Below are 26,496 nucleotides of genomic sequence, written 5' to 3'. Positions count from 1 at the left end.
TAAGGGTGGCCCATCCTGTTATTAGGTTTAGGGGGTAATCAAAAGAGTGCGTTCATATGGTTGTAAATAAGTATCACTAAGCAATCCATTTTGTCAGTTTATAAATTGGATGTAGCTGTGGATGTTTTATTAATAATCTCATCCATGTGCTGTGGAAATAATCAGCACAGAAATTGCAGATTATTTGAAAGTTTGCAACATGTCAAATTCTGTTGCAGATTATCAACGGGAATATCTCCACTCCCATGCTAAATTCACACAAGTGTATAAAAAAAAAGTCCAATTTTCATACAGAATAAACAGATGATATTTAATTTATATAATGTCATCCGTATATGACATCAGTTTTTATACATCAACAGTTATTACAATTTACAAAGACCAAATACAGTTTTCTGGGTTAAAGATTTACAATGTGTGTGTGAAAATCAGATACTGTACTGTTTATCTGTATGGGATATTATTTTTTTTGCACACCCATATAGGAATATAAATAATGTGCAATAATATATATATAATATATGTGAGGTATTGGTTGATATTTTGGCAAAGCTCGCAACCCGCGTCAAGGATCCTCATACTTGCAAGTCGCAACACTAAAATTAAAAAGCAAAGCCACAAAAAGAAGAATTAAAATTCCCCCATTTTCACTATACGAGTTTGTGCATTGCTTTGTATCCACATCGACATCCGGTGTTGATGGTGCTTAGTAATACATGCCCCAGCACTTAATGTACAGCACCAGAGAGGATAACAAGGTAACATATGGCTGAGAATACCTCTATACATTGTAAGGTAGCGCTATTCATCACGCTGGGGGACACTCGCTTCACGGGGTTAATTAACCACTTCGCACCAGAGCCTGTTTTTGCCTTCGTGACCGGGCCAATTTTTTCAATTCTGACCACTGTCACTTTATGAGGTAATTACTCTGGAACGCTTCAACGTATTCCCCTGATTCTGAGACTGTTTTTTCGTGACATATTGTACTTCATGATAGTGGTAAAATTTCTTCGATATCACTTGCGTTTATTTGTGAAAAAAATCGGAAATTTGGCGAAAATTTTGAACATTTTGCAATTTTCAAACTTTGAATTTTCATGCCCTTAAATCAGAGAGATATGCCACACAAAATAGTTAATAAATAACATTTCCCACATGTCTACTTTACATCAGCACAATTTTGGAACCAAAATTTTTTTTTGTTAGGAAGCTATAAGGGTTAAAAGTTGACCAGCGATTTCTCATTTTTACAACAAAATTGACAAAAACATTTTTTTAGGGGCCGCATCTTATTTGAAGTGACTTTGAGGGGCCTTTATGACAGAAAATACCCAAAAGTGATACCATTCTAAAAACTTCACCCCTCAAGGTGCTCAAAACCACATTCAAGAACTTTATTAACCCTTCAGGTGCTTCACAGGAATTTTTGGAATGTGGAAGAAAACAATGAACATTTAACTTTTTTTCAAAAAACTGCTACTTTAACCTCAAAGTTTTAATTTTCACAAGGGCAGCCAGAAAAAATGGACCTCAAAATATGTTGTGCAATTTCTCCTGAGCACGCTGATACCCCATATGTGGTGCAAAGCCACTGTTTGGGCGCACGGCATGGCTTGGAAGGTAAGGAGCGCCATTTGACTTTTGGAATGGAAATTTGACTGGAATCGATAGCGGACGCCATGTTGCATTTGGAGAGCCCCTGAGGTGCCTAAACAGTGGAAACCCCCAACAAGTGACACCATTTTGGAAACTAGACCCCTCAAGGAAGATATCTAGATGTGTGGTGAGCACATTGAACCCCCAGGGGCTTCACAGAATTTTATAATGTTGAAGTGTGAAAATAAAAAAACACATTTTTAACACAAAACTGCTACTTTAGCCTCAAATTTTTAATTTTCACAAGGGCAGCCAGAAAAAATGGACCCCAAAATGTGCTGTGCAATTTCTCCTGAGCACGCTGATACCCCATATGTGGTGAAAAACTACTGTTTGGGCGCACGGCATGGCTCGGAAGGTAAGGAGCGCCATTTGACTTTTGGAATGGAAATTTGGCTGGAATCGATAGCGGACGCCATGTTGCATTTGGAGAGCCCCTGAGGTGCCTAAACAGAGGAAACCCCCAACAAGTGACCCCATTTTGGAAATGACACCCCTCTGGGAATTCATCTATGGGTTAAGTGACCATTTTAACTCAATGGATGATTTCCAGAAACAAGCACGCAATGGAAGGTTTAGATTCAGGAGAACCCCCCCTGGAAATTAAGTGAGCTCTACTCGAATGTGTCATTCACTAAATGAACCAAATGTTTGAATGACAAATTGGGATACATTTTTACAGTTTAAAAATGTGGTTCTGTGTAGAAGATTTTAAAGCAGTCAGTGACGCATAAGGCTGGCAATGAAGGGCATTGTGGGCAATAGTAGCGGGTATCACGCCTCATTCCTCTCTTAGTACATACACGACATCTTTTCTGGGGGTTCCTTCTTGTTTCCGTTGCTGGAATAAGTGCAATAAAATGTCGCTCAGTGAGTCTTTTCACATCCTCAGATTCTAATGGATGAGCGGGGCTAACACTTTGAAAGACAAGATTTTCAATTACCTTTTCTTGATAATCAAGAAAAGGATCTGAATTTCCTGCTTTTTTGTACAACACAAAAGAATTGTATGTGGCCACCTGAAACAAATAAATAACCAACTTTTTATACCAGGTATAGGACTTTCTTGATACCTGGTATGGCTGTAGAACCTGGTCTGCAAGGTCCACACCCCCCATGTGTTTGTTGTAGTCAATGACTGACACAGGTTTTTGCTTCGGAGTGGTGGATCCTAGTTCTACAATGGCCCTTGTGGCATCTGTGTGGATCGAGCTGAGGACAAAAATATCCCTCTTATCCCTATATTTCAGGGCAAGCAGCTCTCCGTTGCGTACAGCCCCTGACTGCCCCTTTTGGAACTTTTGGTTGACCAATAGCTGTGGAAACCCCTGACGGTTTTTACGAATGGTCCCACAAGCCCCGATGTTGTGTTCAACCAGACTTTTAAATAGGGGTATACTGGTGTAATAATTGTCCACGTACAGATTGTAGCCTTTTTGAAAAAATGGACTTATCAGCTCCCAAACAATTTTCCAGATGTCCCCAGATAAGTAGGGCATTCTGGTGGGTTTAGTTGGCTATCTTTCCCCTCGTATATGCGAAAAGCGGATGTGTATCCGGTTGAACTTTCGCACATTTTATAGATCTTTATTCCAAACCTTGCCCTTTTAGATGGGATAAATTGCTTGAGGTGCAGTCTTCCTTTGAATTTTACAAGGGATTCATCTATAGAAATATTTTGTGTTGGGGTGTAGAGCCTTAAGAATTTTTCTGACAAATTTTCAATGATGGGTCTAATTTTATATAACCTGTCATGTTCTGGGGCATTTCTGGGCAGGCATTGACTATTGTCGTTAAAATGCCAAAACCGCATGAGCATTTCATAACGGGTCCTAGGCAGAACGACTGAAAACATAGGGGTGGCTTGAACAGGGTGGTTGGACCAGTAGGATCGAATGCTCGGTTTTTTAACAAGCCCCATGGCAAATGTAAGTCCTAAAATTTTTTTTATTTCCGGGACATTAGTTGGTGTCCATAAATTTGCCCTAGCATAGTAACATCGGGGATTCTGGCTTATGAATTGGGACGCATATAAATTTGTTTGCACGACAATATGCTCTAGCAAGCTGTCTGTAAAAAACAAATTAAAAAAATGAATTGGTCCAAAATCTTCCACCTCCACATTTATACCAGGAATGGCGTTGAAATCAGGGCTGAATGGAGCAGCCAAATACGAAGCCTCCCATCTGGGAAATGCTAGATCATGTGGCAAAACCCCTTGTACACTGGCGTGCGCCAATTCGCTAGTAGCAGGGACAGCGCTTGTACTGGGCAGTGTTCCCTGATTTGGAGACGTTTCTCCAGTAGCGCTATTTGCCCCTATTGCTGTACTGGTCCTTGGGCTTGAGGATGGACCAGAATCACAGCTCATTTCTGAGCTCTCAGTGTCACCGCTACTAAAGCCCTCAAAATCCACATCTCCATCTGAGATTGCACTGTCATCACTATCAGAACATAGCAGGGCATACACCTCCTCTGCGGTATAAGTCTGACGGGCCATTTTATTTTTTTATTTTTTGACTGGACTGAATGGACCGGACTGAACGGACGGGACCGGACTGGACTGACCGGACTGACTGACTGACAGGACTGACTGACTGACAGGACTGACTGATCTGACCGGACTGACTGATCTGACAGGACTGACTGACTGACAGGGCTGACTGATCTGACAGGACTGACTGACAGGACTGAATGATCTGACAGGACTGACTGATCTGACAGGACTGACTGATCTGACAGGGCTGACTGACAGGACTGACTGATCTGACAGGACTGACTGATCTGACAGGACTGAATGATCTGACAGGACTGATTAATCTGACAGGACTGATTAATCTGACAGGACTGACTGACTGACAGGATTGACTGATCTGACAGGACTGACTGATCTGACAGGACTGATTGATCTGACAGGACTGATTGATCTGACAGGACTGACTGACTGACAGTACTGACTGATCTGACAGGACTGACTGACTGACAGACAGGACTGACTGACTGACAGACAGGACTGACTGATCTGACAGACAGGACTGACTGATCTGACAGACAGGACTGACTGATCTGACAGGACTGACTGATCTGACAGGACTGACTGATCTGACAGACTCACTAACCCTAACCTTACTTTCTTTTTGAATTTTTTTTTTTCACTTTTACTGTGGCAAGGCTGACAGCTCTTGTCACACTGTTTCTCCTCTGCTCTCTCACTGAGATCGGAGGAGAAACAGTGTATTTATCAGACAGATCGCCCGGGAAAGTTTGATGCTAAAACAAACTTCCCTGGTGATCTCTCTGATTGGCTGGTGTGACGCTGACATCATCGAGACCTGAGCCAATCAGGTCTCGATGATGTCAGAGGTCACAGCACCGGGATCCCCGCCGCTGCTGAGGTATGTGGGGGGTCCCGATCGCCGACCACCGGCTGTCACTATCTTTTAAATGCAGCGATCGCTATGGATCGCGGCATCTAGAAGATAGGAACAGGTTAACATCATGGGGACCTGATCCAATCAGGTCCCCATGATGCCACATGTCAGAGCTATCGCTCTGAACCGGTACCGCAGCGCTAGTTGGACCCTGGGGGTCCTGAGCGCTGCGGGACCACCCACCGTTTTTAAACGTCGGCGCTGCACAGAGCCCAGCAAGCGCCGACGTTTATGTACAGTGGGCGGTCGGGAACCGGTTAAAGCACACCAGCCACGATTTCTGATAGCACGACATCCAGCAGTTTATTACACTTCATAACTGCACATAACATAGTCCATCTCAGTGGCTCACCGGCATGGTAATACACATAACATCCAGGAGACCTTTCCAATGGCAGACATGCCCGCTTGGCTTTAGATACAGACTTCAGCAAGGTACAACATCAATGTCCATATAAAGAACCATTTTTACCTTTGCTGGGTCTTAGCTGCTTCTCTCAGCTCTGTTCTGCCACAGCTGTGGCTTTAAGGCTTCCCAGCCGTGGTCTCCAAGCCACGTGCCTTCCAGGGCTACTGCGTCCCAAACACAGGGATTTAGCCTCTTGCCTCACCAGGCCTCTCTCTTCCAGCCTCTCCAGGCTAATGGTGTCCCACACACAGGGATCAGGCCTCATGCCTTTCACACCTGTTTCAAAACTACCAAGGTTTATATATCAATCTGTGCACATAGGACCTGTGATGATGTCACAGTCATGTGATCAGTCACCTGAGGGGAGGTACATGGTCAGCCAGAACACACCCCCTGGACATTTTAGCAATGCAGTAAGGCGCTGCATTACATTTCCACCCCTCTGTTCAAACTTGTGGGGTTGAACACATAATATACACATCACATTATAACCCACAGCTCACACAGAGACCATGTACTTGACAATTGCGCTGCTCAGCCCCTGGAACATTAGTCAACGACATTAGCCCATTCCTTAGGGACCTACCATCTGTCATTGTCACTGACTTCGTCAAGTCACATTTCTGGGTCGTAACCCTGTCAGACCTCCCCCGCTCCCAGCGGTCAGTCGTCACCTTGTCAGACCTTCCCTGGTCCCAGCAGTCAATACAGCAGTGTGACTCACTTGCCCTTGTATCTAAGGTCCGGTTCGACTCCGTACCATCCAGTACTCTATTGGGTCGCTTGTATGGGCCTCTCAAACCTGAGTTACTGGAGGTCTCACTACCTCTACACCCACGCCCACTACCCTCAGGACATCTTGGAAGGTCTCTACCTTCTACTGAAGCCGTTCTATTATTTGAAGGGCCCTTTTTCTGTCTGGTCTCACAATTTCTAGACGGCTGCCATCTTCTGCTGCTCAGACGATGCTGTCTTTCCACTCGCAGTCTGGCAAGATTCAACGGTTCTACCTCTCGCAGGTAGGTCACTCGGTACTCCATCAGCATGCGTATATATGCAAGACTTTCTTCCGTTCCTACAGCGGAGAATGACACCATGGCATCTTCATCTGGTATCCAGTCCTGACGATCACGTGGACTGCTTACTTTCATCACCGCAGACTTCTTTACCATCATTTGCATGGTTCGGCCATTCCTCCCAATGAGCTTTCTTACCAGAACATGAGGCACCCAGATGACCTCTTCACACAGACTTTGAGCTTTTCTCATAAGCTCCAGTTGTCTAATGGCTTGTTCCATCTTCAATCGGACAAACCGCTTTGTGCGAATACATCGCCAGTGCATGTCACTTAGGATAGCCACCCTCTTTACTGTGACTTCGGTTGTGGACAGGACCACCAGCCGTTTAGCTTCTGGTGTCGAGTACACCTTACAGGCTCCCACGGCCTTCTTGAACTCTTCATGCACTGACTCTCTGGTGCACTCTTCTCTCAAATCTTCGGGTACATCTACGAGGCACTTGTACCGAGACGCTTCTGTCTCACCAGAGGTTTCCAAGCACTCATCCGGCTCAGGTTGCAGGGACAACTGACTCTCAGCTTCTTCATCCTGTATGCTTCTCCTGAGCCGACTCACAGCTACGACCTCAAGAATTCTCGTCTTGACCACTTCTATTTCATACTTATCTTCTTTTAACACTCTCAGCTCTCATGAGGTCCACCTTCTCATGGTATAAAGGAGTAAGTGCCACTTGTTTGCCCCTTTTCCTTCTCCAAGGAGGCCTCGTTCACTGAGTGGTGCTTTGCCAGGCGACCTTTGAACTTAACAACTTCTTCCTCTAGCTCAGCTACTCGCCTCTCAGCAGCCCATCTCTGAAGCTCTTCCTGCTTCAACTGCTCCTTTAACAGTAGAGTTCTCTCAGACCTCTCTGTCTCCAATGCGCCCACTCGGCTCTCAACAGCCAGTCTCTCAAGTTTCTCTTGCTTCAAATGGGCTTGTAGCTTCTCCTTGAGCTCCTTGATCTCGGTTCTTACATCCACCGAATCATCCGAGCTCGCATTATTCGAGTAGGTATTTGTTTCATACCTCCCATCTCCAGTGGCCAACTCCTGGCCCTGGTCTGTGGCTTCTCCGATAGACTCCTCCATCTTTTTCCACTCAGCTTCCATCTTGCTGATTCTTTCCTTAAGGCACGTCTCTGCCCTCAGGAGATCATCACAGAACGTCTGCAGCTCCTTCACCTGAGCTTCCAGACCTAGGGTCTTTCTGCGGAGATCATCATTTTCATCACGGGTGTCCTGCAGAGTGGTCTAAACAACTTGGCGCATGTGTTCTGCATCCGCCTCATCATCCTCTAGTTTTTCTTTAACCCTGAGATCCTCATAGTCTCTCTTAATTTGTTGCAGTTCCCCACTGCGTTCACTACATTCCTTCTTGGATTCACACAGCTCCCGGTTTCCCGGTTAAACTGTTCGCGCAGTTGTTCTAGGTTTTGTTCACGCCCAGAAACTTCATCCTGCAGCGCCTCCTTCTCAAGTTTCAACTGCAAAACCTCCTCCTTGGTTTTGCGGCGGTCATCCTTAATTCCCTGGAACATTTCCTTCCATTGGTTAACTTCCTCGTTGCTTTCCTCCAGTTCTTGCTGTAAGTTCCTCACAACCTGGTATATTTTCTGCCGTCAAGACTCCAGGTTTTCCCATAGTTGCTGCACATCACTCTGACACTGCTGCCTGATAGGCTCCAGCTCTTGGTCATGACTGACCGCCTCCTCTTTCATGGCTATCAGATCCTGATCCTTCTGTCTCAGTACTGTATCGGAGATTGCTACTGGCAACGTCACCTCCTCTTCTGCCTCTAAAGGAGGATCCACACTTGAAACAGAGGTACACAGTACTACATTTTCTTTATTTTTACTTGCAGCAAAGACTATAGGAGCAACTTTTTTGTGGCCCTTGCGCCGTCGACGACGATAGGGGGACTTTCTCTCCTCGTTTAGCTCCTCCCCACTGAACTCTCCTTCTACTTTCAAAGTGTCACCGTCAGCTACGGGGTCTGTGTCACTCCCCATGGTGTCGTGGACCAATAAGTCACCTCCCACTTTGACGTCAACCCCTTCTACTGGAGCTACCCCATTATCAACGGTCAAACTGTCATTTTTAGGCGGTACCAACCCACAACCAGTAACAAATTTGGGTTTTCTATACTCCATGCTCTTTTGGAAATCCGCCCCCTTTTTAGACTCCGCCCCCTTTTGGACACCCACACCTGTAGGAGAATTTTTACAAAAAAAATCAACAATAGTCTCAGGACTCAGTTCACAACATCTCTTACCACCTCCTTGGGCACTCTGGGACAATACTGGCGCCCCAGGAGATTCCACAGAATGGTCCACTGCCGCCATTCTATACGGTGCCCACAGCTCCTGCGGTTCCTCCACCATGTCCTGTAGACGTTTCTCAAATTCCTGCTGCGGTTTTAACCGGCACTTTAATCGCTCAAAAGCTTCATTTTCTTTTGCTGCTCCGTTCACAGCCCTCGCGGTACAGTATTCACACACACCGCTCTCCCCGGAAAATTTTCGTGGCCCCACCGAGCCACAGCAAACCAGGTTTGAGCGTGACGACAATTTTCGTAACCCCCGCCGAGTTACAGTAAGATGCTTTAATCTTCGTGACCCCGCCGAGTCACAGCAAGATGCTTTAATCTTCGTGACCCCGCCGAGTCACAGCAAGATGCTTGCATCCACACTCGTCGTCCTGTGCCGTTACCCCTAGAAACTGGGCTGCAGTTGCCCCTAGTAACCGGGCTGCAGTTTCCCCTAGCAACAGGGCTGCAGTTGCCCCTAGCAACCGGGCTGCAGTTGCCCGCATTCTCGAACCACATGTAAGGTAGCGCTATTCATCACGCTGGGGGACACTCACTTCACGGGGTTAATTAAAGCACACCAGCCACGTTTTCTGATAACACGACATCCAGCAGTTTATTACACTTCATGACTGCACATAACATAGTCCATCTCAGTGGCTCACCAGCATGGTTATACACATAACATCCAGGAGACCTTTCCAATGGCAGACATGCCCGCTTGGCTTTAGATACAGACTTCAGCAAGGTACAACATCAATGTCCATATAAAGAACCATTTTTACCTTTGCTGGGTCTTAGCTGCTTCTCTCAGCTCTGTTCTGCCACAGCTGTGGCTTTAAGGCTTCCCAGCCGTGGTCTCCAAGCCACGTGCCTTCCAGGGCTACTGCGTTCCAAACACAGGGATTTAGCCTCTTGCCTCACCAGGCCTCTCTCTTCCAGCCTCTCCAGGCTAATGGTGTCCCACACACAGGGATCAAGTCTCATGCCTCTCACATCTGTTTCAAAACTACCAAGGTTTATATATCAATCTGCGCACATAGGACCTGTGATGATGTCACAGTCATGTGATCAGTCACCTGAGGGGAGGTACATGGTCAGCCAGAACACACCCCCTGGACATTTTAGCAATGCAGTAAGGCGCTGCATTACATATCCCCCCCCCTCTGTTCAAACTTGTGGGGTTGAACACATAATATACACATCACATTATAACCCACAGTTCACACAGAGACCATGTACTTGACAATTGCGCTGCTCAGCCCCTGGAACATTAGTCAACAACATTAGCCCATTCCTTAGGGACCTACCATCTGTCATTGTCACTGACTTCGTCAAGTCACATTTCTGGGTCGTAACCCTGTTAGACCTCCCCCGCTCCCAGCGGTCAGTCGTCACCTTGTCAGACCTTCCCTGGTCCCAGCGGTCAATACAGCAGTGTGACTCACTTGTCCTTGTATCTAAGGTCCGGTTCGACTCCGTACTGTCCCGTACTCTATTGGGTCGCTTGTATGGGCCTCTCAAACCTGAGTTACTGGAGGTCTCACTACCTCTACACCCACGCCCACTACCCTCAGGACATCTTGGAAGGTCTCTACCTTCTACTGTAGCCGTTCTATTATTTGAAGGGCCCTTTCTCTGTCTGGTCTCACAATTTCTAGACGGCTGCCATCTTCTGTTGCTCAGACGATGCTGTCTTTCCACTCGCAGTCTGGCGAGATTCAACTGTTCTACCTCTCGCAGGTAGGTCACTCGGTACTCCATCAGCATGCGTATATATGCAAGACTTTCTTCCGCTCCTACAGCGGAGAATGACACCATGGCATCTTCATCTGGTATCCAGTCCTGACGATCACGTGGACTGCTTACTTTCATCACCCCAGTCTTCTTTACCATCATTTGCATGGTTCGGCCATTCCTCCCAATGAGCTTTCTTACCAGAACATGAGACACCCAGATGACCTCTTCACGCAGACTTTGAGCTTTTCTCATAAGCTCCAGTTGTCTAATGGCTTGTTCCGTCTTCAACCGGACAAACCGCTTTGTGCGAATACATCGCCAGTGCATGTCACTTAGGATAGCCACCCTCTTTACTGTGACTTCGGTTGTGGACAGGACCACCAGCAATTTAGCTTCTGGTGTCGAGTACACCTTACAGGCTCCCACGGCCTTCTTGAACTCTTCATGCACTGACTCTCTGGTGCACTCTTCTCTCAAATCTTCGGGTACATCTACGAGGCACTTGTACCGAGACATTTCTGTCTCACCAGAGGTTTCCAAGCAGTCATCAGGCTCAGGTTGCAGGGACAACTGACTCTCAGCTTCTTCATCCTGTATGCTTCTCCTGAGCCGACTCACAGCTACGACCTCAAGAATTCTCATCTTGACCACTTCTATTTCCTACTTTTCTTCTTTTAACACTCTCAGCTCTCCTGAGGTCCACCTTCTCATGGTATAAAGGAGTAAGTGCCACTTGTTTGCCCTTTTCCTTCTCCAAGGAGGCCTCGTTCACTGAGTGGTGCTTTGCCAGGCGACCTTTGAGCTTAACAACTTCTTCCTCTAGCTCAGCTACTCGCCTCTCAGCAGCCCATCTCTGAAGCTCTTCCTGCTTCAACTGCTCCTTTAACAGTAGAGTTCTCTCAGACATCTGTCTCAAATGCGCCCACTCGGCTCTCAACAGCCAGTCTCTCAAGCTTCTCTTGCTTCAAATGGGCTTGTAGCGTCTCCTTGAGCTCCTTGATCTCGGTTCTTACATCCACCGAATCATCCGAGCTCGCATTATTCGAGTAGGTATTTGTTTCATACCTCCCATCTCCAGTGGCCAACTCCTGGCCCTGGTCTGTGGCTTCTCCGATAGACTCCTCCATCTTTTTCCACTCAGCTTCCATCCTGCTGATTCTTTCCTTAAGGCACGTCTCTGCCCTCAGGAGATCATCACAGAACGTCTGCAGCTCCTTCACCTGAGCTTCCAGACCTAGGGTCTTTCTGCAGAGGTCATCATTTTCATCACGGGTGTCCTGCAGAGTGGTCTCAACCACTTGGCGCATGTGTTCTGCATCCGCCTCATCATCCTCTAGTTTTTCTTTAACCCTGAGGAGATTCTCATAGTCTCTCTTAATTTGTTGCAGTTCCCCACTGCGTTCACTACATTCCTTCTTGGATTCACACAGCTCCCGGTTTCCCGGTTAAACTGTTCGCGCAGTCGTTCTAGGTTTTGTTCACGCCCAGAAACTTCATCCTGCAGCGCCTCCTTCTCAAGTTTCAACTGCAAAACCTCCTCCTTGGTTTTGCGGCGGTCATCCTTAATTCCCTGGAACATTTCCTTCCATTGGTTAACTTTCTCGTTGCTTTCCTCCAGTTCTGGCTGTAAGTTCCTCACAACCTGGTATATTTTCTGCCGTTCAGACTCCAGGTTTTCCCATAGTTGCTGCACATCACTCTGACACTGCTGCCTGATAGGCTCCAGCTCTTGGTCATGACTGGCCGCCTCCTCTTTCATGGCTGTCAGATCCTGATCATTCTGTCTCAGTACTGTATCGGAGGTTGCTACTGGCAACGTCATCTCCTCTTCTGCCTCTAAAGGAGGATCCACTCTTGAAACAGAGGTACACAGTACTACATTTTCTTTATTTTTACTTGCAGCAAAGACTATAGGAGCAATCTTTTTGTGGCCCTTGCGCCGTCGACGACGAGAGGCGGACTTTCTCTCCTCGTTTAGCTCCTCCCGACTGAACTCTCCTTCTACTTTCAAAGTGTCACCGTCAGCTACGGGGTCTGTGTCACTCCCCATGGTGTCGTGGACCAATAAGTCACCTCCCACTTTGACGTCAACCCCTTCTACTGGAGCTACCCCATTATCAACGGTCAAATTGTCATTTTTAGGCGGTACCAACCCACAACCAGTAACAATTTTGGGTTTTGTATACTCCACACTCTTTTGGAAATCCGCCCCCTTTTTAGACTCCGCCCCCTTTTGGACACCCACACCTGTAGAAGATTTTTTACAAAAAAAATCAACAATAGTCTTAGGACTCAGTTTACAACATCTCTTACCACCTCCCTGGGCACTCTAGGACAATACTGGCGCCCCCGGAGAGTCCACAGAATGGTCCACTGCCGCCATTCTATACGGTGCCCACAGCTCCTGCGGTTCCTCCACCATGTCCTGTAGACGTTTCTCAAATTCCTGCTGCGGTTTTAACCGGCACTTTAATCGCTCAAAAGCTTCATTTTCTTTTGCTGCTCCGTTCACAGCTCTCACGGTACACTATTCACACACACCGCTCTCCCCGGAAAATTTTCGTGGCCCCACCGAGCCACAGCAAACCAGGTTTGAGTGCGACGACAATTTTCGTAACCCCTGCCGAGTTACAGCAAGATGCTTTAATTTTCAAGAACCCGCCGAGTCACAGTAAGATGCTTTAATCTTCGTGACCCCGCCGAATCACAGCAAGATGCTTGTATCCACACTCGTCGTCCTGTGCGGTTACCCCTAGCAACCGGGCTGCAGTTGCCCCTAGCAACCGGGCTGCAGTTGCCCTTAGCAACCGGGCTGCAGTTGCCCCTAGCAACCGGGCTGCAGTTGCCCCTAGCAACCGGGCTGCAGTTGCCCGCATTCTCGAACCACATGTAAGGTAGCGCTATTCATCACGCTGGGGGACACTCGCTTCACGGGGTTAATTAAAGCACACCAGCCACGTTTTCTGATAACACGACATCCAGCAGTTTATTACACTTCATGACTGCACATAACATAGTCCATCTCAGTGGCTCACCGGCATGGTTATACACATAACATCCAGGAGACTTTTCCAATGGCAGACATGCCCGCTTTGCATTAGATACAGACTTCAGCAAGGTACAACATCAATATCCATATAAAGAACCATTTTTACCTTTGCTGGGTCTTAGCTGCTTCTCTCAGCTCCGTTCTGCCACAGCTGTGGCTTTAAGGCTTCCCAGCCGTGGTCTCCAAGCCACGTGCCTTCCAGGGCTACTGCGTCCTAAACACAGGGATTTAGCCTCTTGCCTCACCAAGCCTCACCAGGCCTCTCTCTTCCAGCCTCTCCAGGCTAATGGTGTCCCACACACAGGAATCAGGCCTCATGCCTTTCACACCAGTTTCAAAACTACCAAGGTTTATATATCAATCTGTGCACATAGGACCTGTGATGATGTCACAGTCATGTGATCAGTCACCTGAGGGGAGGTACATGGTCAGCCAGAACACACCCCCTGGACATTTTATCAATGCAGTAAGGTGCTGCATTACAACATACGAGGATGTCACAGAGGTCCATGCTCGAGACCACCCTCTATGAGTCAGAACAGAAAGCTGCTATGGCAGACTTATCATTGACGACCCTGTAACACTATGTTATCTCTGCAGCGGTCACTAAGGAAGTACCTTGTAGTATATTCCTATACAAATTACACTTAAGATCCAAGAAATCTCATCTTTGACTTCATAATTCTAAATTAAAATGGAAACGAAGTTTGGACACCAATAGCAAACACTGTACGTTGCTGTAGAACTGGATGATAAATTAATTTTTTATGCCCCACGGCTTTGCCGTTAGTGCGTACAGAATATATATCAGTTGTTTATGACGCCTGCACTCTCCATATATTTCTCACAATAAAAGAAAATTAAGTAGCTGAAATATTTAGCACTCCATTTGTTGAGATTACATTTATTTACCTCTGTAAAATACAGCAAAATATTTCTGGCAGATATAGTGGGAAAAAATGATCATTTACCTTCGCCAGCATGACAAACTGCTCCCACTTCATCTCCATGTCCTTCTCTCTATTGATTCTTTTTAATGAAGTTTTACAGCCACCAGGATTTCTGGTTTTAAGAAATGCAAAATGGTAACAATGACATTACTGGCTTGATATATATATTTTTTTATCGAATACACATAGGTGAATGGTACAATAAAGGAGTCCAAGATCCTGGTCCTCATTTGAAAACTTATCCCAAGGTCCCTACCATTTACCATACTGGGGTCTTCCTCAGGCATCAAAGCTCAGCTGTGAATGCTACTTCTTCAGCCCCTATAGATCTGTCCCTCTATACTACTTTGTATACATTAAAATAGCTCTATATGATATATTTCATCTGATACACATATATCTGGGACCTAGTTTCCCGGTTGACAAGACTGAATTTCCTAAAATATTTTTTAGCCTATAACATGAATGTAAATTTAATACTATAACTTTTATAGTTTTACTAAAAACTGAAAGCTAGATGTTGCAATATGTCGCCAAATTGTTCATTTCATGCCTAGAAGACTTGGTGCTGTCCTTAAAAATCATGGAGGTCATACAAAATACTAGATGTAGTTTTTGATGTGGGGTGTATTTATTTTTGCATCAACTAATTTGAGTAAAACTGAAGATTTTGTAATGAAAGTCATAAACTTTGCATACCTGAAAATGGCTCTATATGGTATATTTCATCTGATACACATATATCTGTGACCTAGTTTCCCGGTACGTACCTGCACGCAACCTCCAATGCTCACAAGATCTCCTGCTCTACTCCCCTCTTATCTCCTCCTCCCACAATCGCATACAAGATTTTTCCCGTGCATCCCCCCTTCTCTGGAACTTTCTACCCCAACATATCAGACTCTCGCCTACAGTGGAAACCTTCAAAAGTAACCTGAAGACCCACCTCTTCCAACAAGCCTACAACCTGCAGTAACCTTCGCTCTACCATACCGCTGCACGACCAGCTCTACCCTCACCTACTGTATCCTCACCCATCCCTTGTAGACTGTGTAATATGTCGCCAAGTTGTTCATTCCATGCCTAGAAGACTTGGTGCTGTCCTTAAAAATCATGGAGGTCATACAAAATACTGGATGTAGTTTTTGATCTGTGGCTTATTTATTTTTGCATCAACTAATTTGAGTAAAACTGAAGATTTTATAATGAAAGTCATACATGATTAACCTTAATTTCATGTTATGGGTTAAATATATTCTAGGAAACTCAGTATTTTCAAAATTTTGCAAATTGTTCTTTTATCCAGTGAGATATTGATTAAAATCTTACTTTTGAAAGGGGTTGTACTCATTTATGATGAGCACTGTAAATGTGGTACATGACATTACATTTAAAAAGCTCCCCAAGGCTGAGGTGTCCAGAATTTGGACTCAGTCCTTTGTCTGCCCATATTCACACAGGTCACTTCTGACACATGGTAAGGTTTTAATATTAGACAGTGTAGGACCGTCCCGAATAGGGTCACCTTGTCGTGGTGGGATGGCTTTTATGCTATTTTTGATCAAAAACAGTATTCTTAAGAACTCTGTTATTTAAATGCACATTTGATTTTTACTTATTTGGTTACAGCAGGGTTTATGTTCATTTTGTTTCTCGTAGGTTTTGTCTGTTTATGGACAATGTGAACATGCGTTTATATGTTGCAGCTCAATGTGTGTGTGTTTTTTATGAGCCCACTCGCTTGGAGTAAACAGAGGAATTGTGACCATTTGCATATGGCACACTGACACAATTTGGCAGTCTAGCATCACAAAGATTGATTACAGACACTTTTTTTAGACCATAAAACCCCTTTAGGCCTCTTTCACATATCCTAATATTACCAGTACTGGAAAAAACAGTACCGGTGCTATCAGTGTCCGTGTGTCACATCCATGTGCACCATCAGTGTGACACGTACCGACATCTGGGAAAAAGCAGTACAGTGAGCGCGGTTACCAGTACTAAATCCAGCTCTCCTCATTGTTGCCTGGTCTTCCTGCGATCAGCGCAACCAAGCGACGCTGCTGAGAGTTGGAGTCAGCACCAGCAGTCTGTGTGTCGCGTGTATTAAATAAATAAGTTAAAAACACGGTGTGGGGTTCCCCTTAGTTTTCCTAACCAGCTGAGGGTAAGCCAACAGCTGGGGGCTGGTGTTAATATTCTGGGAAGGGGCCAATAGCCATAAAGGTTACCAGCCTATTAATAACAGCTCACAGCCTTTTACTGGTTAGTAGAAAGAAGGGACCCCAAAAAAAAAAATGACGTGCGGTCCCTCCTAATTTTGCTAACCAGCAAAGGCTAAACAAACAGCCTTTGCTGGTTAGTAAAATTAGGAGGGACCGCACATCATTTTTTTTTGTAACCTACAATGTAAATGAAATTTTCAGAATTTCCTTCTATAAAGTAAACAATTAACGGATTTTTTTTTTCTTTACCTTATATTCCAACAAGACGATACTGGCCTCATAGAAACAGATGGATCGGTGGTTAAAGTCTCTAAAAGCCAATGTATGACACAGAGCTGGCGAAAGAGAGTTTCTCTAAAGAGTAAAAAGTGAAATGAATTAATCTGATGATTAATTTTTATTGAACATAGCTACATAAATCACATTATTTTACTCTTACACTATAAGGCCTCATTCAGATGTCCATGTCTCTTCATGTACCGTGTGTCCATGTATGACACAAGGAGACATGTCCATTTTTTCAAGCAGCGCAGATGAAAAGTGCCAATACAAGTTTATGGGTCGGTGAAAAACAAGTAGAGCACATGGATGGCATCAGTGTACAATCCGTGTGCTGTAGGTATATAAAACATTGCAAAGTGCAGGAGAAACTTTCTAATTTATTCACTTCTTTATCCATCCGTGAAAATCACTGATGACACTGATGAAACCGGTACTTTATCATGTATGTGTTTAAATATGGATGTATGACTGAGGCCTAATAATGTGTGCACAGAAGTGGAGAAGCATATCCATATATACAGACTGTATAAGGGAAAACAGCACATCCACATTGCTTAAAATATCACATCTTCTTTATTAGAGTTCCATTAAAAGGCATAAAAAACATTCCACATATTCACATAGTCAGACTATGACTTAGGGGCACACTGTTTGCCAGAAACACGTCAGTATGTACTCATGGTGAATATTTGTTATACCTTTTAATGGGACTCTAATAAAGAAGGTATGATAATTTATGCAACATGGATGTGCCGTTTTCTCTTATAAAGTCTATATTGAGTGTTGGTGGTCTACAACATGACTGGCACCTACAGATTATTTGGGACCACATTGGCAGCGACATGGTAAGCCCTGCTAAATACTTTTTTATCCATGTACATAGTATCTACATAAAGCGTTTGGTTGCATAATTGTTCAATATGAACCTTTAGCTCTTCGATTTTTTTTCCAATATGTTGGCAGTTAATAAGATTATCTCTAAATGCATCACATTGTATAAGATAATTTAATGATTTAATGAGGACCTCTCCTCAAATAAAAAGTGGCCAGTTTTTGCTCAATATTTAAGTCCCACTGCTCACCTGCAGATGCCATTTCTTTTTTTTCAATCCACCATACGTTTTCAGAGATATGGGCCTTTTTATTTAGTGATAATTTGTATGGTCTTTACAATGGGGTATAGTTGTCACGGGTGTGTCAGAAGTTACAGATAGTCACCCTGCAGTTGGTTGCAGGAGATCTCTACGTTTGGCATTACAGACACCTTCTTAGAGGCTGTCTCTAGGACCCAGCGGCTACCTTCCTCTGGCTAATTAACACCCTGGCCTGGGTGTATAAATACCTGCTGTGTGTCAGAGGGAGGTACCAGCGATATTCATTACTCCTTGTGTAGGCTTGAGTGAGAGCAGCACTTCTTCCTCTCTGGTGCTTGAGGACGTGTGCACATTTGTCTGGAGTCATCTAAAGCTAAGGAATTTTCCCTTGTTTGTCCTCCCTTGTTGTCTTTAGTGTTCAGTGGGGATCTACTAGTGCTCATCCCCTTCCTTCCCTAGCTAGGGCCAAACGCCAGGGAAAGACAGGGCAAGGAACACGTGCGGCAATTGGTGAAGAGCCAATATAGGGACATTAGTGTAGACAGGGTGATATTCTATCAGCCAGGAGGTCTCCACTCCCCCCTTTCCCTAGAGTCTGGGCTTCCTTCCCTCTTTCCTTTGTGTTGCAAAGTCTTTCCCATACCTTGCGTGACAATAGTTCACCGGATCCTCTGACGTGTGTCTTAGGCTGCTCTGTATAACTATCATGTGAACAACACCCCCTTGGTAAAGACTATAAAAATTAGCACTAAATGAAAAGATCCATATCTCTGGAACCAAAATGGGGTGTTACATAGAGCCAATACTCTACCAATTCTATTGCATTAATTATACAGCCTTTACTTTTTGTAAGTTTTTCCATATCTATGTCACCTTTGTTTCGAATGCAGATAATTTACTGGATCACTATCATAGCAGACTGGATACAAAGCAGCAGGCGGTATCTATCCCCAGGCAATGGTGGCACCACAAGTTGTACATGTAAATCAATTTAAAAGCCAATTATAAATTGATTTACTTTCCATTTTCAAGGCAGCAACAGAAGTAAAGATGCAATGCCACTTATTTACCAGTGCCTTTGCCTCATTAAGAATTCTATGTGGTTTACTCAGAGAACCAAATAGTAAATGTAGTTTAGTTTTTGTATTTCACACCTTTTTTATAGATCTGTTTAAAACATGCAATGATGAAGCAAGGAATAAAAGTCTCGGTAATCTTCATATAGTCAGGATAATTACAGGTATCTCCATGAGGAAAGTACTTCATATTCTTGTATGACATTGTGTACATCACCCCGATAATGATAAGATCTGATCTCCACTGTATTCAGCTATTATTTAAAGAACCTGGAAGAATAATCTTTTCCTATTCAACAATAAGATAAAACCTCTTCCCGATTCCATGCTGCTAAAAATGCTCGTACCATAACAACAGGAGCAGCAATGTTTAATGAAGACCAAAAATGTTTTTTATGTTATAAGGTCAGAGATAAAGTAGAGGGAATCTTTGGAATAAACAGCAATTTGCAGATGAAATTCACGATTTAATTAAAATTAAGGGAGTGAGTCTAAGATCTCACGTGGCGATCGAAAACCGTGCCGTCATGCAGATCAGTGTGTAATATAACTCTATGATGAGCTCTTGGTGTGTTTTTGATGCATAAAAAGCACAGCATCTTACAGTTCTAGCAAAATGGATGGGATTTATAGGAATCTCCTGCCCACTGTGCTTCTTTTTAACTCTGTACAAACTGACCTGCAGTGCGTTTTTCAAATCCGCAGCATGTCAATTTTCCTGGCGGGAATGCTGAGTTTTCTGAGCGGATTTTCCCCATAGACTTACATAAGATGCAGGAAATCCGCAGCGAAAAAAAACACAAGTGTTTTTAGTGCGTTTCCATGGCGGAAACGCATCAAAAACGCATGTAATCCGCACCTAAGAATGTCAATAAAGATTTACCAAAGCAAAAAAAAAAAGAGGAAAAATCAAAAATAAAGCAGTTTTATTTAAAGAATGACACATCAAAAATAGATAAAAACCGCAGAGTCAAGTACGCGATAAAAAAGCATGTTAAAAAAAACACTACTATATAAAAATAAAATAAATGGAGGCATAGCTCTCCCAAATTTACAGACCTATTCCGAAGCCAACATCATTATGCAGAGCAGGAAGTGGCTCTCAGACGAGGTGAAAACCAGCTGGGCAAAGGAAAAATCATATATTGGGGATCTATCCTTAGAAGCTCTTATTATATCGCATTTACTAGACCAAACTCTCCCGTTACCAGACAATACACTAATAAAATCTACTATTTTGTCATGGAGGAAACTATACAATACTACCAAAAATAGTCAAAGTAGTTATTCATTAGAAAAATTTCCTCTGTTTATATTACAACATGCCCTCCCTGATTTTTCCATAGATACATGGAGAAAGATTGGTATCACAAATTGCTCAGCTTTAATCACTGGCCCTAAAAAAGACTCAATTATAAACTTTGTATCTCTAACAACTGTGTAAAACCTTCCAAAGGAGGAATTATTTAATATTTTGGACCTTAGGAAGTACAGGTGCATCTCACTAAATTAGAATATAATCAAAAAGTTAATTTATTTCAGCTCTTCAATACAAAAAGTGAAACTCATACAGTTATATGAAAAAGTTTGGGCACCCCTATTCATCTTAAGCTTAATGTTTTATAAAAATTGGTGTTTTTGCAACAGCTATTTCAGTTTGATATATGTAATAACTGTTGGACACAGTAATGTTTCTGCCTTGAAATGAGGTTTATTGTACTAACAGAAAATGTGCAATCTGCATTCAAACAAAATTTGACAGGTGCATAAGTATGGGCACCCTTATCATTTTCTTGTTTTAAATACTCCTACGTACTTTTTACTGACTTATTAAAGCACTTTTTTTGGTTTTGTAACCTCATTGAGCTTTGAACTTCATAGCCAGGTGTATGCAATCATGAGAAAAGCTACTTAAAGTGGCCACTTGCAAGTTGTTCTCCTGTTTGAACCTCCTCTGAAGAGTGGCATCATAGGCTCCTCAAAACAACTGTCAAATGATCTGAAAACAAAGATTATTCAACATAGTTGTTCAGGGGAAGGATACAAAAAGCTGTCTCAGAGATTTAACCTGTCAGTTTCCACTGTGAGGAACATAGTAAGGAAATGGAAGAACACAGGGACAGTTCTTGTTAAGGCCAGAAGTGGCAGGCCAAGAAAAACATCAGAAAGGCAGAGAAGAAGAATGGTGAGATCAGTCAAGGACAATCCTCAGACCACCTCCAGAGAGCTGCAGCATCAACTTGCTGCAGATGGTGTCACTGTGCATCGGTCAACTATACAACGCACTTTGCACAAGGAGAAGCTGTATGGGAGAGTGATGCGAAAGAAGCCTTTTCTGCAAGCACGTCACAAACAGAGTCGGCTGAGGTATGCAAAAGCACATTTGGAGAAGCCAATTTCTTTTTGGAAAAAGGTCCTGTGGACTGATGAAACCAAGATTGAGTTGTTTGGTCATACAAAAGGCGTTATGCATGGCGGCAAAAAAACACAGCATTCCAAGAAAAACACTTGCTACCCACAGTAAAATTTGGTGGAGGTTCCATCATGCTTTGGGGGCTGTGTGGCCAATGCCGGCACCGGGAATCTTGTTAAAGTTGAGGGACGCATGGATTCCACTCAATATCAGCAGATTCCTGACAATAATGTTCAAGAATCAGTGATAAAGTTGAAGTTACGCAGGGGATGGATCTTTCAGCAAGACAATGATCCAAAACACTGCTTCAAATCTACTCAGACATTCATGCAGAGGAACAATTACAATGTTCTGGAATGGCCATCCCAGTCCCCAGACCTGAATATCATTGAACATCTGTGGGATCATTTGAAGAGGGCTGTCCATGCTCGGCGATCATCAAACTTAACTGAACTGGAATTGTTTTGTAAAGAGGAATGGTCAAAAATACCTTCATCCAGGATCCAGGAACTCATTAAAAGCTACAGGAAGCGTCTAGGGGCCGTTATTTTTGCAAAAGGAGGATCTACTAAATATTAATGTCACTTTTCCGGTGAGGTGCCCATACTTATGCACCTGTCAAATTTTGTTTGAATGCAGATTGCACATTTTCTGTTAGTACAATAAACCTCATTTCAAGGCAGAAACATTACTGTGTCCAACAGTTATTACATATATCAAACTGAAATAGCTGTTGCAAAAACACCAATTTTTATAAAACATTAAGCTTAAGATTAATAGGGGTGCCCAAACTTTTTCATATAACTGTACCAGGATAAGGATGAGGGAGCCATGCATACCAGGATGAGGGGTTGGGTGCCATGCATACCAGGATTGGTGGATGAAGAGGCCATACATACCAAGATTGGGGGATGAGGGGTGCCATACATACCAGAATTGGGATGAGGGGTGCCATGTATACCAGGATGAGGGGTACCATACATACCAGAATAGGGATGAAGGGTGCCATGTATATCAAATTTGGGATGAGGGAGCCATGCATACCAGGATGAGAGATGGGATGCCATGCATACCAGGATTGGTTATGAGGGGTGCCATGGAAACCAGGATTGGGAATGAGGAGTGCCATGCATACCAGGATTGGGGATGAGGGGTGTCATGCATACCAGGATTGGGGATGAGGGGTGCCATGCATATCAGGATTGGGGATGAGGGGTGCCATGCAAACCAGGAATGGGGATGAGGGGTGCTACGCATACCAGGATTGGGGATAAGGGGTGCCATGCATACCAGGACTGAGGATGAGGGGTGCCAAGTATACCAGGATAGGGATGAGGGGTAACATGCATACCAGGATAGGGATCTGGGGGGCCATGCATACCAGGATTCGGATGAGGGGCCATGTATACCAGGATGAGGGGTACCATGTATATTAGAATGAGGGATGGGGTGCCATGCATACCAGGATAGGGATGAGGGGTACCATACATACCAGGATGAGGGGTACCAAACATACCAGGATAGGGATTAGGGATGGGGTACCATGCATTCCAGGATTGGGTATGAGGGAATCATGCATACCAGGATGAGGGGCACCATGCATGCCAGGATTGGGGATGAGGGGTGCCATGCATACCAGGATTGGGGATGAGGGGTGCCATGCATACCAGGATTGGGGGTGAGGGGTGCAATGCATACAGGATTGGAGGTGAGGGGTGCCATGCATATAGGATTGGGGGTGAGGGGTGCCATGCATGCCAGGATTGGGGGTGAGGTGTGCCATGCATACCAGGATTAGGATGAGGGTGTCATGCATACCAGGATTGTGATGATGGGACCATGCATACAAGGACTGGTGATGAGGGGGCCATGCATACCAGGACTGGGGATGAGGGGGCCATGCATAAAAGGACTGGGGATGAGGGGGCCATGCATACCAGGACTGGGATGAGGGGGCCATGCATAACAGGACTGGGATGAGGGGGCCATGCATACCAGGATTTGGGATGAGGGGTGCCATGCATACCAGGATTAGGACGAGGGTGCCATGCATACCAGGCTTAGGATGAGGGTGCCATGCATACCAGGATGAGGGATTGGGTACCATACATACCAGGATTGGGGGATGAGGGGTGTCATACATACCAGGATTGGGATGAGGGGTGCCATGTATATCAAATTTGGGATGAGGGGTGCCATGCATACCAGAATTGGGGATGAAGAAGCCATGCATACCAGGATGAGGCATTGGGTACCATACATACGAGAATTGGGATGAGGGGTGCCATGTATATCAAATTTAGGATGAGGGGGCCATGCATACCAGGATGAGAGATGGGGTGTCATGCATACCAGGATTGGGGATGAGGGGTGCCATGCAAACCAGGATGAGGGGTACCATACATACTAGGATAGGGATGAGGGGTGCCAAGCATACCAGGATGAGGGATGGGGTGCCATGCATACCAGGATGAGGGGTACCATACATGCCAGGATAGGGATGAGGAGTGCCATGCATACCAGGATTGGGGATGAGGAAGCCATGCATACCAGGATTGGGGATGAGGAAGCCATGCATACCAGGATGAGGGATTGGGTACCATACATACCAGGATTGGGGGATGAGGGGTGCCATACATACCAAGATGAGAAATGGGGTGCCATGCATACCAGGATTGGGGATGAGGGGTGCCATGCAAACCGGAATTGGGGATGAAGAGTGCCATGCATACCAGGATTGGGGATGAGGTGTGCCATGCATACCAGGATTGGGGATGAGGTGTGCCATGCATACCAGGATTGGGGATGAGGTGTGCCATGCATACCAGGATTGGGGATGAGGGGTGCCATGCATACCAGGATTGGGGATGAGGGGTGCCATGCATACCAGGATAGGGATGAGGGGTACCATGCATAACAGGATAGGGATCTGGGGGGCCATGCATACCAGGATTCGGATGAGGGGCCATGTATACCAGGATAGGGGATGAGGGGTACCATGTATATCAGCATGAGGGATGGGGTGCTATGCATACCAGGATAGGGATGAGGGATAAAATGCATACCAGGATTGGGTATGAGGGAGCCATGCATACCAGGATGAGGGGCGCCATGCATGCCAGGATTGGGAGTGAGGGGTGCCATGCATGCAGGATTGGGGGTGAGGGGTGCCATGCATACAGGATTGGGGGTGAGGGGTGCCATGCATATCAGGATTGGGGGTGAGGGGTGCTATGCATACCAGGATAGGGATGAGGGCAGCACAGGATGAAGGAACAGGATTGGGAAGCACAAATACCAGGATGGGGGCAGCACAAATACCAGGATGGGAGACCATATACCAATAAAAATGCTTGCCACCCGGGCATAGAATGGGCTCAATAGCTAGTATATATACAGTACAGACCAAAAGTTTGGACACACCTTCTCATTTAAAGATTTTTCATGACTATGAAAATTGTACATTCACACTGAAGGCATCAAAACTAAGAATTAACACATGTGGAATTATATACTTAACAAAAAAGTGTGAAACAACTGAAAATATGTCTTATATTCTAGGTTCTTCAAAGTAGCCACCTTTTGCTTTGATGACTGCTTTGCACACTCTTGGCATTCTCTTGATGAGCTTCAAGAGGTAGTCACCGGAAATGGTTTTCACTTCAAAGGTGTGCCCTGTCAGGTTTAATAAGTGGGATTTCTTGCCTTATAAATGGGTTTGGGACCATCAGTTGGTCTGGTAGATACACAGCTGATAGTCCTACTGAATAGACTGTTAGAATTTGTATTATGGCAAGAAAAAAGCAGCTAAGTAAAGAAAAACGAGTGGCCATCATTGCTTTAAGAAAAGAAGGTCAGTCAGTCCGAAAAATTGGGAAAACTTTGAAAGTGTCCCCAAGTGCAGTTGCAAAAACCATCAAGTGCTACAAAGAAACTGGCTCACATGAGGACCGCCCCAGGAAAGGAAGACCAAGAGTCACCTCTGCTTCTGAGGATAAGTTTATCCGAGTCACCAGCCTCAGAAATTGCAGGTTAACAGCAGCTCAGATTAGAGACCAGGTCAATGCCACACAGAGTTCTAGCAGCAGACACATCTCTACAACAACTGTTAAGAGGAGACTTTGTGCAGCAGGACTTCATGGTAAAATAGCTGCTAGGAAACCACTGCTAAGGACAGGCAACAAGCAGAAGAGACTTGTTTGGGCTAAAGAACACAAGGAATGGACATTAGACCAGTGCAAATCTGTGCTTTGGTCTGATGAGTCCAAATTTGAGATCTTTGGTTCCAACCACCGTGTCTTTGTGCGACGCAGAAAAGGTGAACGGATGGACTCTACATGCCTGGTTCCCTTCGTGAAGCATGGAGGAGGAGGTGTGATGGTGTGGGGGCGCTTTGCTGGTGACACTGTTGGGGATTTATTCAAAATTGAAGGTATACTGAACCAGCATGGCTACCACAGCATCTTGCAGCGGCATGCTATTCCATCCGGTTTGCGTTTAGTTGGACCATCATTTATTTTTCAACAGGACAATGACCCCAAACACACCTCCAGGCTGTGTAAGGGCTATTTGACCAAGAAGGAGAGTGCTATGGTGCTACGCCAGATGACCTGGCCTCCACAGTCACTAGACCTAAACCCAATAGAGATGGTTTGGGGTGAGCTCGACCGCAGAGTGAAGGCAAAAGGGCCAACAAGTGCTAAGCATCTCTGGGAACTCATTCAAGATTGTTGGAAGACCATTTCCGGTGACTACCTCTTGAAGCTCATCACGAGAATGCCAAGAGTGTGCAAAGCAGTCATC

General features: G+C 44.8%; 1 protein-coding gene across 3 annotated transcripts in view; it reads right to left on the bottom strand.

Moving 5' to 3' along the window:
• Nucleotides 1-26,496, bottom strand: part of CCDC60 (coiled-coil domain containing 60) — a 277,795-nt gene that overhangs the window by 45,910 nt on the left and 205,389 nt on the right. For all 3 annotated transcript variants that reach the window (XM_073676397.1, XM_073676398.1, XM_073676399.1), the window contains 2 exons: nucleotides 17,078-17,182; nucleotides 14,622-14,712 (listed from right to left, as the gene is read on the bottom strand). In XM_073676397.1, the coding sequence (XP_073532498.1) occupies nucleotides 14,622-14,712; nucleotides 17,078-17,182 (196 nt within the window). The remainder of the gene's footprint in view (nucleotides 1-14,621; nucleotides 14,713-17,077; nucleotides 17,183-26,496) is intronic.

This window comes from Phyllobates terribilis, unplaced genomic scaffold (assembly GCF_046119375.1).
Source record: "Phyllobates terribilis strain yellow unplaced genomic scaffold, ASM4611937v1 Scaffold_1__5_contigs__length_1240528914, whole genome shotgun sequence".
Lineage (NCBI taxonomy): Eukaryota > Metazoa > Chordata > Amphibia > Anura > Dendrobatidae > Phyllobates > Phyllobates terribilis.
Note: the sequence above shows the minus strand (reverse complement) of the source record. Positions and strands in the feature narration are given on the sequence as shown.